This window comes from Heloderma suspectum, chromosome 2 (genome assembly GCF_057233095.1).
Source record: "Heloderma suspectum isolate Gila_16-S chromosome 2, 16-S_ref, whole genome shotgun sequence".
Classification (NCBI taxonomy): domain Eukaryota; kingdom Metazoa; phylum Chordata; class Lepidosauria; order Squamata; family Helodermatidae; genus Heloderma; species Heloderma suspectum.
The window spans coordinates 159,833,749-159,848,803 of NC_139459.1; the positions used below are offsets into that span (position 1 = coordinate 159,833,749).

The 15,055-nt window shown below is 45.6% G+C and overlaps 1 protein-coding gene across 1 annotated transcript; it reads left to right on the top strand.

The window, feature by feature from the left end:
• The first annotated feature begins 290 nt into the window (after positions 1-290).
• NHLH2 (nescient helix-loop-helix 2) lies at positions 291-2,666 on the top strand. The gene is made up of 2 exons (XM_084832194.1): positions 291-407; positions 835-2,666. Exon 2 carries the CDS (start codon positions 835-837, stop codon positions 1,225-1,227), a length of 393 nt encoding a protein of 130 aa, XP_084688320.1. The 5' UTR covers positions 291-407; the 3' UTR covers positions 1,228-2,666.
• The last annotated feature ends 12,389 nt before the right edge of the window (positions 2,667-15,055 follow it).

Sequence of the window (15,055 nt, forward strand, 5' to 3'; positions counted from 1 at the left end):
GGGATTTAAGTGGGATTATAACAAAACAGCATAACAACGACAACAACGTGTGAAATTGACTCCGGACAGTTCCTTCTTTTACTGGGGCAATGAGGAGGCTAGAGGCTGAGCCATGAAGCGGAAGTCCGGGTGTGTGACTCTCGCTTTTGCCATGAGCTCCAGCGGCAGCCTTCGGCGAGCCCCCCCCCTTCTTCTCCCCCCCCCCCGTCGCGCGCGCAATGGCGCTACACGTGGAACCCGCCAAACGTAGTAATAGTAATCATGATAATGTTGTTGTTCAGTAGTTCTGTGGCACTTTCGAGCGTGCACAGTGCCTCACGTGCATGATCTCGTGTTACTCCTTCCATTACTACAACTCTGCCAGCCGGTAGTAGATCGGCCAGGATCCCAGGCATTTTAGAGTTAGGGTTGGTTTTTGATTTTATGATTGTCATGTTCTATTTATTCCTGTGCAGTTTGCATTGTACTGTGGGTTTTTTCTTGTACAGTTTTATATTATATACTGTTCTTTTAGTGTTCAATCCGCCAAGAGAACGGCTGTTACTGGGGACATTAAACATGTAACAAATCGATAAAGTAGGATTACTCGGCCCTGCCTTCTCCTCAGGGCCAACGCTGCGGACCGACCGCAAGCAGCGCTTTGCGCCCTGGAACGTGCGATCTGTGCGGTGGGGTGAACAGGACAGCGCCTGGGACTCCCCGGCGGGACCGGTTGCCCGGCTCGCCGAGGGGGCGCCCAGGCGGAGAATGCTGCGGGGAGCGGGCGGGGGGGCCAGGCCGCCGGGGGAGTCGGGACGGGCGGTGCTGACTGTGCCTTCTCTTGCCCCGCGGCAGATGATGCTTAGCCCGGACCAGGCCCTGGACTCGGACCACCCGTCGTCGTCGTCCGCGCCGTCCGACCCGGAGTCGCTGGAGGCCAAAGGGCGACGGAGCTGCTGCGCCTCGGACTTGGAGGCGCCCGACGGCGAGGGAGGGCGCCCGGCGCCGCCGCACCCGCAGCAGCCGCTGAGCCGCGAGGAGAAGCGGCGCCGTCGGCGGGCCACGGCCAAGTACCGCTCGGCCCACGCCACGCGGGAGCGCATCCGCGTCGAGGCCTTCAACTTGGCCTTCGCCGAGCTGCGCAAGCTCCTGCCCACGCTGCCGCCGGACAAGAAGCTCTCCAAGATCGAGATTCTGCGCCTGGCCATCTGCTACATCTCCTATCTCAACCATGTCCTCGACGTGTAGGCCAGGCGGGCACGCGCGCCGCCCCCCGCGGGCAGGGCTGCGGGGCTGGCGAGCAGAGGGCAGGCGGGGAAGGAGGGCGGCGGAGCCCCGCAGGGGTCGTCAAGCGGGCACCGGGGCGCCCCGCTGGAGCACTGTGCTGATCCGATGCCCGCATCCCGGGAAGTCCGCTCCACGACGCTCCGTGAAGTCGCCAGCCTCCGAGGACGGGCAGCCTAAGCCTTGGCCCGCCTCTTCCCGCAGAGCCCCTTTCCCTGCCCCTCGCCCCCACCCCGCGGCAGGGCCCCAATTCAGCAAAGTGTTTAAGAACCCGACGGAAGCTTGGCGGGAGATTCCTCGGCTTTAAGCTCGTGCCTTAAAGGGCTTTCCTGAATCGGGCCCAAAACAGAAACTTGAAATGGAACGGTGCCCCTGAGGGGGTCGGATGGGTGGGCTGCTTGCCAGGCCCCCTTCGCCTGCCAGAGACGCCTAAAAGAGGAGACGCACCCTTTGTAAAAGGTGGGGTACTTATTTTCTTTTATTAACAAAACAGACGAATGGACTGTCAAGTGCTCCTTTCTCTATATCCCAAAAAATAAAAAAAAATCTCATTTACTTGTGACCTTAAACGTGTGATCCAGGAGTGCAGTTCAAAATAACTATTTATTTTTTAATTTGTTAGAAGAAGTAGACTATTTTTCCCCCGAGGCTATTTTTTAATTTTTGAGAGTGGTGAAGATTTTTTGTTGAAGACTTTGTGCCAACTGGTTTTCGATAGTCAAGTGTTTACATTTTCTTCTTCTGTGGAATAATTGTCTGACTTTGGAAGTGTCTGTTGGAAACCAGATTGTGGGTTTCATTTTGCTCTGGTTTTATTGCACCACTTCCCTGTTTCTAAGCATATTTTATATATTAAGACTTTGTCCTTGAGAATTTTTCTTTATTTTATGTGTGGAATCAAAATATTAGCACTTCTCTTAAAGATTTTTTTAATTCAAAAAAGTGTGCGTTGTTATTCTGACCTGTAATTCTGTCTAAAAAAGTATTTTGCAAAACATTTATAAGGGAAGTAGTTTTTGTTTGTTTGTCTCTCTGTCTTTTTGTGAGTGTGTGTATGTGTGGTTTTTTACAGACATCTTTTTTTTGTTTTAAGGAAAAACAGGACTACTTTCCTATATGACAACCAAAAAAAAAACAAAAACAAATTACAACCAGAAAATGTTTCATGCTCTTTTGCTGTGAATCTCTTAAAACAAGAAATATGTTTTAGAGAATGAAGAAGTAATACATCTGTTATCCAAAGATTTTAGTCTTTTTCAGGGTTTTTTGGTGTGTGTGTGTGTGTGTGTGTGTGTTGCTTTGTACAAGGCAATATTTTGTAGTGAAAATAGAGAAATCTGGTTTCTATCAGAAGCGGTTTTCGTATCTCTCATGAATGGTACACTGTTTTGTATATAAATAAAAGTATCAAACAAACCTGTTTTTCCTATTTTGATTTAGTAGTTTTCTATAAGGTGGGATCCAAAAATGAAACAAAGAAAAGGAAAAAGGAAAAAAGTCACCCAAACTCTCCAGGGCACAATCTATTGAGTCTCCCTCACAAGCCCCAGTGAAATGAATGGAGCTTGCACCAGTGTATAATAAACATTTCTTGTGATCTTTGCACTGAGGAGTTGGAATGCACTACTCATTTTATGTGTATAAGATGCATAACCCTTTTAAACAGTGTTATTTAATATTATGTTTACTTAATAGCTTTATTCCTCCCACACAGACATACACACAATTCTCCAAATATACTTTATATGTTCCTTCAGAAATTAGATTGTCCTACATTTGCTGAAGTCTATTAATATCCTTTCAATCTGTAGAGCATACAGAACAGGCTGAAAACCACATTGAATAAAATGGGACATCACATTTGGCTGCTGCTCCTCCTCTAGTGAAACCTGAAGAAACATGCATAATTCGGCTTCATCGGGCATAGCATATAAACTGTAACGCACTGATTTCACCTTCATTATTTGTGCTGGTATTGTGGTGTGGTGGCTAAGAGTGAGGCTCTGGCATTAGGAAGTCCTGGGTTCAAATGTCACCTCAAACACAAGCTCATTAGATGGTTTTAGGCAAGAGTCCAAGAGACAAAAGCCTTCTCAGCACCCTACCCTCTGTATGGGGATAATACTTACCTATCTTAAAGGACACTTGTAAAGGTTACCGAGATAATGCATGTAACATGCATGATAGAAACGTTGAGTATTATAATTCAAATAGCGGTACCTCAGGAACTGAGATGACATAGGTATGGACTGGGAACTGAAGTTTCTATAGATCCCATTTAAAAAAAAAAAAAATGCTGTTATCCTCTCAATAAACAAAGTAAACCCCGGGCGATAAATGAACATAGGGGCTAAGGGTGGGGGTTGCCAGCAAAACTATGTAAAGCCCTAACATGTTTACCTGTTAGGTACTGGAAGAGTGGAGAGTGCAAGAAGGCAACTACAGAGAAAATAGAGAAGTCCAAGTTCATGATGGATACCTTTAAAGTTAAAAAGAAGCACCATATTAAATATGAAATGGAGGAGCAAAGCAAAAGAGGAGATACACAGATTAGTGTGCAAGATAAAATAAAAAGTTGGATGGAAGAATTAAGGCCAGAGATGAGCTGAAGATGTGAAACAGCAAGACCAGAAAATAAAATATTGACATATTTTGTCAATAGTTAAAATTTTAGCTGGAGTTAAAATTTTAGATGAGTCAGTGGAGTGGGGATGAACAGGTTTTAACAATTTTAAAAAGAAACAAATATCAGGACTTAGCTTGAAAATCAGTGCAAGACAGAAAAGAGAGAAACCAGAGCTAATTTTCCAGCTGCAAGCCTGCTATGAAGGATAATAATATTGCTGGTAAGGGAAAGAACAGATGATAGGGAACACTTAAAATGAAAGACAAGGATTTTTTTTTTTTCCATATTAAGTTTGAGGTGAAGGTCAAACATGCAAGAATAGATGGCGGCCAGGCATTCATAGTATCATAGAATAGTAGGGTCGGAAGGGGCCTATAAGACCATCGAGTCCAACATTGGGAGATGTTAGAAAGAACAGGAGGAGAGAAACAGGGACAGAGAGTTAAATGTCATCTGCAGAGCAGTGCTACTGAAGACCAAAGAACGAATGAGACAGATTACCAAGAGAAAAAATATAGAGAATAGACTAAGAATGGAGCCTGTGGAAGACCTAAAGTGGAGGGATTAACACTGTCAAAGTCTGCACAGAGGTCAAGCTGAGGGAGAGCAGAGAGCATTTCACAAAGAACTGCTTCAGAAGAGTGAAGAGGATGAAAGCCGGATGTGGGATAGGGAGAGAACTGAAGGACAAGAACGCAAGATAAGAACTTAGGAAAAAAGTGAAGTAATTCAAGATGCGTTACTTGTGTAGCATAGAAATGAAGGACGGAAGACAAATAGGCTGATAGAAAAGATGAGCAAGAGAGGGCTTTGTAATGATAGTTGAAATTAGACAGCATAGTATCAAGAGAGACAAAGAGAGATTATACATGTGAATAAGAGGAGGGAGAACAGAAAGAGCAAGAGAAAGGTGAAGATGGGAAGGGACTGGGCTGAGAGGAAAAGTTTATTGAGGACCAAGATGCTGGTGATCATTATCATCTGGAGTGAATAAATGAGGTAGCCTTTTTTTGATAACCTATGACTCTAGTCAAATTATTATCCACACTGGCCATCTGTAATGAGCAGATTTCACTGAAAAAATACCTTAAATGTGTAATACAAAGGCGGAAAAAGCCAAAAATCCATAATACTTCTTTGGGACTACAGATTTGAAACCTTTTCTCCAATTAGGGCCCAAAAGAGCTCAAAGTGACCAGAAAAAATCCATAATATAGTGAAATAATTTTAGGAACATAACTGAAAAGATGCAGAACACACAGTACAAAATCTGTAAGTCAAGCATGGAAAACTTCTTTTTTAGATTTCACTTATGGATAAAATTGTTCATTGGCTGAGGTGTGTTCTGTGTTCTGTCTTCAGCATATTATACACCATTTTTTTCCCCATTTGTTATCTATCACTGAGCAATGGTTGTGTCAGGGGGCCCTAGCTGGCCTCTTTCAGTCTACTCCAGTAGCCAACTCCAGACACAGACAAAGGATTCTTTTCAAGGCTTTAGTCCTTTTACAACTTAATAACTCTATCACCAGCGACTAAGCTATGAACAGCAGAGTAACCTATGCCCCGGGCAGGAAACAGTTGGTCCCCGTTTGAACGAGAATCACTTGCAGACCCTGAACTTATGGGCTAGGGAGAGTCCCTCCCCTTTTCCCTTGGGTCCTCTGGACGCGACCGTTGCTTGCACGCCAAACGGGCGCTACGCCTCCTTTCCGCGCCCTCCATAGCTCGTCACTCTTTGCGTCTGCATTGAGCCAGCCCTCCTCCTGCGCTCTTTCACTCCCAGGACCGCTATCTATGTCTGGAATGCTGGCAGGAGGAATCTCTGCCAGCTGCAGGGTCTGGGAGGGATGAGCGCGCTCCTCTCCCACGGATGGCTGTTCCTCCTCAGAATCAGAACTGCTCTGAGGTTCTATGGGCTCAGTGTCCACCCTGACAGGTTGGTCATAACTCTATTGAGGTAACATTCCCAGTATACAACAATACACCATTTTATATTGCCCATTTATCAGTACAGTTCCTTCCAAATTCATGCATCTTGGAGGAAGCAATCCTATGGCCACTAGACACTGTCTAGAGGGCCATAGGATATGCTGTTTTCCAGGAACCGAACTCAGAGAACCTACGCTCCAAGGTCGGTTCCCGGAACACTGACCCCCCCCCCCCATGTCCACGCTGCCTTGGAGGCAGCACGCAGAAACCCCATCCTCCATGCTCGGAAGAGGAGTGTGGAATGACTGAAAAAGGGTGGGGCTGGGGGCATTCTGGGGCAGGGAGAGTGAAGCTCCGTATACAACACATCGAATGTGCCGTACAGCAGCCTCTTCTCCCGCCGCCCCCCCCCCCACAGCTAGCTGAAAATAGCAGGGCAGGAGAGGCGTGGAGGGAACAATCCCCCCCCCCCCGTGCCTCTCCTGCCTTGCTTTGGATAGGCAGTCACCTCCAAGCTTGGAGGTGGCCACCTATCTTGATAGGATTGTGTCCTAAATGGAGTAGTTGGTACCACCTTAAGGGGTTTGACTGTATACTGTTGGTTTGTTTTTTATAGTCTGTGGCCCTAGTAATGAGCCATGTTAATGGCTGTAATGAGTAGCTTTTACTGGAAAACCCTCCCCCCCCGTCTTTATTGAGTAAAAAAAAAAGAGGGAGCCTGAAATACATTATACTCATATCTGAGCAGAAAGTGACAAAACAAGTTAACAAATACAATGTATTCTAGGTGAAATAAAAGATGGGAGAGATAAAAATGAAAGAGAATGAGATTCCATGACAATACTTTAAATTATGCCAATATGTCAACGCCATATCTGCCTTCACAAATCCACAAAGTACAGTTTCTCAAATGTTTTAACAAATCATAAAAGTCATTGTCATCATTATCTCCTTCAAGAACAGATTCAAAGTGGTCTTCTCTAGCCTGGTTGTCACAGTGTTGTACATGGCATATTTCTGTGCACATCAAACCATGTATGATTTCGGGGTAGCCTTATTTGGGGTGCAGAGCCCCAGTTCCTTATTCTTTTCTACATATTTTGGCATAGATTTATTTACTTATTTATTTCTAGGAACCCTCCCACAAATGCATAGACATCATGACTAGTAATCAGTATCCTTATCCTCCATGAATTTTTCTTAATCCCCTCTTAAAGCTGTCCAAGGGGCGATCTTCACAGTTGATTTAGTGCAGAGTGGGAGCATTTTGAGGTCGTTCAGGTCACATGACGTGGTCTCCAATCCAGAGCCATCCAGCAGCTTCTGTCCTGAAAAGCCCCATTTTATGAAACTCCTTTTACTCCGTATTTTTAAGGTAAAGCAGCTCCCAAACATTCCTGCAGCTGTGTGCCCTGTCCCCTCGCATTAAATGCTGGGTGCGCCTGTGTGATGTGACTGTGACCTGGCATCCTTCCCCTCTTCCCATTTCCTTCTATTCCCATTCGCAGTAGGGGCTTTTGGAAGCTTCCTTTCCCACTTCCCACTGTACCCTCTTCGCCCATTCACAAAAAAGCAGCCTGCTTTCCTGGAGTAATCTGTGAGCCAGGGAGGGAACAAGCAAGCGAGAGGCAACAGCGATGGTGGGGTTGGGGAGCAAAGTAGCAGCTCCATGCTACTGTTTCTCTGCTGTTTCTCATACATAGATCCGATAGGGGAGGAGGAAGCCGCCATCCCCCCTCCTCCCACAGGAGGGCAGCAAGTCCCATTGAGGTAAATCGCCATTCTCTGAGGGGGAGAAATAGAGCTGTGGCACTTTTATGCCTGAGCAAGGCAGGCTAGTTAGTCCCATTGAGGTAAACTGCCATTCTGATGGGAAGGTACAGCAGTTTGATGAATGGGCAAGGCAGGCTAGTTACAGAATTGGTGTTACTTGCTCTCTGATTCTTAAGAGCCGGGGGAGCTAGGGGTGGGAAACAAGCCTCTTTCATTCACTGTGCAGCACTTCCCGGGTTGATGACGTTCGGCTCTCCTCCCAGACTCCGTCCACCCAACCCTGAAGTTTCAAGCCCCATGTGGGGTTTTGGAGCAGTATACTCCATTTTTCTTGCTTCATGCAACCCTGACAGGCCAAAGCTGATTTCATGAAAATCTGGATAATACCCTGACGTGCTTCTCCTGTAGATCTGGCCCAAATTGGTGGCCATTATGACATCTTGTGGTAGCAAATTATATCGTTTAACTGTGGGCTATTGAAGCAGTACTTCTTTTTGTCTGTCCTGAATCTCCCACCATTCAGCCTCACCAAATGACCCTGGGTTCTAGTATTATATCCACTTTCTTCACACCATGCATAATTTTATACACCTCTATCATGTCCACCCTTATTTGCCTTTTTAATAAGCGGGAAAGTTCAAAACGTTATAACCTCTCTGGGAGTTATTTCAGTCCGTTGATAACACAGATATTCCAAGTGTGGTTGCATCATAGATTTGTATAATGGCATTATACAAATGCCCTTATACAAAGTTTTAGGCCACCCAAAATCATGCACCCATATATCCTCCCTTCTCTCCCCGCTGTGCTTCCAGCATTCAGACTTTTATCCTTTGCTTCTGTCCCACCTCTTTCTCTTCTCTGAGGGCTTTTCTACATGAGACATTTCATTGTGCACTTGTCACTCCATATTCACAGTTGTTTACAAGTTCTTTAGATGATGTTGTGACCCTCCAGTTTCACTTCTGTGCCTAACTAGCACTTTTGGCGAATTTTTTTAGAGTGGGTAAAATGCAGCATCTAATTGTGAAAGCAAAAGTAAGTGCAATTTCCTCTTGTGTATTTGCACTATGCTGCTATACCACAGTGCCACCTAGAGGTTATGTAGTGGAAAAGGAAACGAAACACTCCTCATGTCATGCTCAGATCTCAATTCTGCGATAAAACTAAAAGTAGTTATAGAAGATTAACAGCCAGAGAACACCATCGTGTAGAAAAGCTCTGAGTGTTTGAGTCATTTAAAGAACCATTGTCCTGATTCTCTTTTGTTCTGTTCAACTAACCCTAGCTGTTGTAAGTTTTGTCATTGGGCAACTGGGAAACCTGGGGGATTGTATGGCCACCCCCAATGGCTCCTCACACTAACTCTAAACTTTCTAAGGGAATTTCAAGAGACAGGCAGCCTACAGCAGAACAAACATGACTCTCTCTTGCCAACTAGTAGCTTGACCATGTGCATTTGTTCCAGAACAAATTCAGTGAAAAATTAATGGATAAGAATAGGAGTCTCATTCAAACCCATTTGTGCCACTGAAGATGGGGGGCTTCTCTGCTCTAGCAGCAGCAGAGATCTTCAGTTGACGCCTGGCAACCACCACTTTATTTATCCACAGTGCACTGGATGTTGCATCATTCCATGGCACTGTGGGTAAATAAATGACTGACACACACAGAAAATGGCATCTGCCAGCAGCAAGTGTAATTTTGTGTATGGAGGGCAACATTTCCCCCCACAATGCCCTGGAACCATATTTTATTCACATAAAATGGGCATCACTAGGAAGCAGCCATCACAGACTGGGGCTGGTTACAGGGAGCACACAACTCCCTTGTTACAACGAATCTTACTCACCCGTCCGTTCTGGGACATCAGCGGTGGGGGGGAGGCGCTCTGTCCCTCCCCCCGGATTCCTCCCCGGACCAGCTCCGCTCTGCGGCGACTCTGTGGAGCCGCCGGCCAGGGCCAGAGTTCCGGCCACGGCCGGGCTGCTGCGGCCGCAAATGGCGGCCGTCGTAGCGGCCACCATTTGCGTGCTTGCAGTCAGCCATGATAGGCTATGTAAGTATTTACATAGCCTATCACGATAAAGGCAGCCACGCAAATGGCGGCTGCTGCACCATTTGTGTGGCCGCCTTTACTGTGACAGGCTACGTAAATACTTACGTAGCCTATCACGGCAAAGAGCAGGGGCGCAAATGGTGTAGCAGCCGCCATTTGCGTCCCTGCTCTTTGCCGTGATAGGCTACATAAATACTTACGTAGCCTATCACGGCTGCCTGCAAGCACGCAAATGGTGGCCGCTACGACGGCCGCCATTTGCAGCCGCAGTAGCCCAGCAGCGGTGGGCCAGGAGACCAGCCGGAGCCGCCACCGGAGCCGCCGCCACATCCGCCCCAGGTAAGCTCCGTCCTGGGGGGATTCCGCGGGGTGGCAGGGAGAGGGAGGCCGTTCCGCCACGGATTCCGGGGGGGCCGGATTCTTTAGAATCCGGCCTCACTGGAGTCCGTGGCGGAATTCTCTGACATTCCTAGTTACAACAACTTCACTGGTTACTGGTCTGTTTCTAGGCAGAAATCAAAGTGCTGGTTATGACCTATAAAGCCCTATATGGCTTGAGACCAGATAATCTGAAAGACCAGATTCTTCATACAAGCCTGCCCAGTGCCTAAGATCTTCTGTAGAGGCCCTTCTTTCAAGACCACCACCTTCAGAGGAATGTTTGATGGCTGTTTCAAAGTTGGTGGACTGCAGCCCAGAGACACACAGACACTGCCTTCCAAACAAACGTACATGTTTTAATTAAACAAAACGTTTCTACTTAAGCTCTCTCAGGCTGTGGCCTCTCTCTCCTCAGGTAAGAAGCAGTGGGTGTTGTCCTTAACTACTTCCTGGTTCTTCCCAGGAAGCACCACCAACTCAGGCTGAATCCAGCAGTTCTTTTGTATTGTTACATCCCAAGGTCTCTCTGGAATGTCATGCTGTGTTTCTTTGGGTTGGCAGTCTTGCCAGGATCTGCACACTTCACATTTCCCCATGAATGCCTTCAGTTGCTCATTCAATTGACTGCTTCCCTGGCTCATCGTAGACAACCTTCAATTCCCAGGTGTAATGAATGCACTTAGTGCATGATTTCTGTCCAAAGGGCTTCTGGTATAATGGCTCTTTCTCCCCAGAAGGTGATGCCGTTCTGTACACAAAGTTCATCCCATATCTGGAAGAATGGTGTTATCTCTCATGGTACATGATCTTTTGTTTCGGGCCAACCCTGTACTATCATGAATTTTAGTCTCTGGAGAGTGTTGTCTTCCTCTGTTTGTCACTGAATCTTTCTCAGTCTTTCCTCAGATACAGGTAAGTGTTGTTGTTTGGTCGTTAAGTCGTGTCCAACTCTTTGTGACCCCATGGACCATAGCACGCCAGGCCTTCCTGTCCTCCGCTCTCTCCCGGAGTGTGCTCAAGTTCATGTTCATCGCATCGGTGATGCTATCTAACCATCTCATCCTCTGCCGTCCCCTTCTCCTTTTGCCTTCAATCTTTCCCAGCATCAGGGTCTTTTCCAGTGAGTCTTCTCTTCACATTAGGTGGCTAAAATATTTGAGCTTCAGCTTCAGTATCCATCCTTCCAATGAACAGTCAGGGTTGATTTCCTTTAGGATTGACTGATTTTACCTCCTTGCAGTCCAGGGGACTCGTAAGAGTCTTCTTCAGCACCACAGTTCAAAAGCATCAATTCTTCGGCGCTCAGCCTTCCTTATAGTCCAGCTCTCACAGCCATACATTATTACTGGGAAAACCATAGCTTTGATTATATGAACCTTTGTCGGCAAGGTGATGTCTCTGCTCCTTAATATGCTGTCTAGGTTTGCCATAGCTTTCCTCCCAAGGAGCAAGCGTCTTTTAATTTCATGGCTACAGTCTACGGTGATCTTGGAGCCCAAGAAAATAAAATCTGTCACTGCTTCCATTTCTTCCCCTTCTATATGCCAGGAGGTGATGGGGCCAGATGCCATCTTAGTTTTTTTAATGTGGAGTTTCAAACCAGCTTTTGCACTCTCCTCTTTCACCCTCAACAAGAGGCTCTTTAGATCATCTTCGCTTTCTGCCATTAAGGGTGGTATCGTCTGTGTATCTGAGGTTGCTGATATTTCTTCCGGCAATCTTAATTCCGATCTTAATTCATCCAGCCCGGCGTTTCTCATGATGTGCATATGATCTGCATATAAGTTAAATAAGCAAGGTGACAATATACAGCCTTGTTGTACTCCTTTCCCAATTCTGAACCAATCGGTTGTTCCATGTCCGGTTCTTACTGTTGCTTCTTGACCCTTGTACAGGTTTCTCAGGAGACAGGTAAGGTGGTCTGGTACTCCCATCTCTTTAAGAATTTGCCACAGTTTGTTGTGATCCACACAATCAAAGGCTTTAGCGTAATCAATGAAGCAGAAGTAGATGTTTTTCTGCAATTCTCTTGCTTTCTCCATGATCCAGCGAATGTTGGTTATTTGATCTCTAGTTCCTCTGCCTCTTCGAAACCCAGCTTGTACTTCCAATAGTTCTCGATTCACATACTGCTGAAACCTAGCTTGTAGGATTTTGAGCATAACCTTGCTAGCATGTGAAATGAGCACAATTGTACGGTAGTTTGAACATTCTTTGGCATTGCCCTTCTTTGGAATTGGAATGTAAACTGACCATTTCCAGTCTTGTGGCCACTGTTGAGTGTTCCAAATTTGCTGGCATATTGAGTGCAGCACTTTAACAGCATCATCTTTTAGGATTTTAAATAGTTCAGCTGGAATACTGTCATCTCCACTAGCTTTGTTGTTAGTAATGCTTCCTAAGGCCCACTTGACTTCACTCTCTAGGATGACCGCACCATCGTGGCTATCAGGGACATTAAGATTGTTCTTGTATAGTTCTTCTGTGTATTCTTGCCACCTCTTCTTAATCTCTTCTGGTTCTGTTAGGTCCCTGCCTTCTTTGTCCTTTATCATGCCCGTCTTTGCACAAAACGTTCCCTTGAGATCTCTGATTTTCTTGAAGAGATCTCTAGTCTTTCCCATTCTATTGTTTTCCTCAATTTCTTTGCATTGTTCATTTAAGAAGGCCTTCTTGTCTCTCCTTGCTATTCTCTGGAAATCTGCATTCAGTTGGGTATATCTTCCCCCTTCTCCCTTGCTTTTCACTTCCCTTCTTTCCTCAGCTACTTGTAAAGCCTCATCAGACAGCCACTTGGCTTTCTTGCATTTCTTTTTCTTTGGGATGGATTTCGTTGCTGCCTCCCGTACAATGTTACGAACCGCCGACCATAGTTCCTCAGGCACTCTGTCTATCAGATCTATTCCCTTAAATCTATTCATCACCTCCACTGTATATTTATAAAGGATATGATTTAGGTCATACCTGAATGGTTTAGTGGTTTTCCCTACGTTCTTCAATTTAAGCCAAACTTTTGCAACAAGAAGCTCATGATCTGAGCCACAGTCAGCTCCAGGTCTTGTTTTTACTGACTGTATAGAGCTTCTCCATCTTTGACTGCAAAGGACATAATCAATCTGATTTCGATATTGACCATCTGGTGATGGCCATGTGTAGAGTCGTCTCTTGTGTTGTTGGAAAAGAGTGTTTGCTATGATCAGCATGTTCTCTTGACAAAACTCTATTAGCCTTTGCCCTGCTTCATTTTGTACACCAAGGCCATACTTGCCTGTTATTCCAGTTATTTCTTGACTTCCTGCTTTAGCATTCCAATCCCCTATGATGAAAAGAACATCTTTTCTTGGTGTTAGTTCTAGAAGGTGTTGTAGGTCTTCATAGAACTGATCAACCTCAGCTTCTTCGGCCTCAGTGGGTGGGGCATAGACTTGGATTACTGTGATGTCGAATGGTTTGCCTTGGATTCGTACTGAGATCATTCTATCGTTTTTAAGATTGTACCCCAGTACTGCTTTTCCCACCCTTTTGTTGACTATGAGTGCTACTCCATTTCTTCTAAGGGATTCTTGCCCACAGTAGTAGATATAATGGTCACCTGAATTAAATTTGCCCATGCTTGTCCATTTTAGTTTGCTGATTCCCAAGATGTCGATGTTCAATCTTGCCACCACATGTTTGACCACCTCCAGCTTACCTTGATTCATTGATCTTACATTTCAGGTTCCTAAGCAATATTGTTCTTTACACTCCCAGAGAGGTTATGACATTTCACCACCAGACACATCCACATCTGAGTGTCCTTTCGGCCTTGACCCAGCCACTTCACTCTTTCTGGAGCTACTTGGAAATTCCCTCCGCTCTTCCCCAGTAGTATATTGGACACCTTCTGACCTGAGGGGCTCATCTTCCGGCATCATATCTTTTAGCCTTTTGATACTTTCCATCGGATTTTCTTGGCAAGAATACTGGAGTGGGTTCTCATTTCCTTCTTCAGTGGACCACATTTTGTCAGAACTCTCCACCACGACCTGTCGGTCTTGGGTGGCCCTGCATGGCATAGCTCATGGCTTCACTGAATTACGCAAGCCCCTTTGCCACGACAAGGCAGTAAACCAGGTAAGTACTGTACCATCAATGGTTTCTACTTCAGCTTCTACTAATCCCTCCATAGCAGCTTCTGACAGGTATGCCCGACTCAGGGTATCTGCTAACACTAGGTCCCTGCCAGGGCAGTAGTTGATTTGTATATCATACTTCTGCAGATGCATCATCAATGTGCTGTAGACGCTTGGTGCATTGAGTAAGGGTTTTTTTCATATATTTCCCAGAGGTTTATCAGCTGTGTATCCATATGTATACTGGTGAAATTTCTCCATTCCAAAAAGTATTGCAAGTATTTCGTTTTGAATTTGGGCATAGCCCTTTTCTGTTGCTGATAAGGCTCTGCTCACAAATTCAACTGGCTGTCCTCCCTGCAGCATAGTAGTCCCTAGACCTATTTCTTATGCATCACATGGAAGCATTACAAGCTTTTCTGGGTTGTAATACTTCAAGATGGGAGCTGTCGCAATCATCTCCTTTACCTTTTGGAAAGTGTCTTCATGTTGGTCCATCCACTCCCACAGTGTCTCTTGATGTATCAGCTGAGAGGTATTTACAAAACTTAGCTAAATAGTTGGTCTTTCCCAGAAATCTGTGGACTTCTTTGACATCTTGGGGTCATGGCACATCTTGAATAGCTCTTACTTTTTTTGGATCTAACTTCAGGCCCATTGAAGTCAGTACTTCTGTGACCCCCACTCTGAATTTGTCCCTGTTCAATTTGATATTCTTTTCTCTGGATATTTTCAGAAATGCTATTAGCTTATGATCATGGTCCTAATGTGTTTGCTGTAGGTCATCACCCTCTCCCACTATCAGCACATCATCAGCTACTGCTTGAATTTCTTCCAGACCTTCCACGGCTTGTGTCAACCTGTTTTGAAATGCCTTGGGAGTAGCACTGATGCCTACTGCCATTCTTA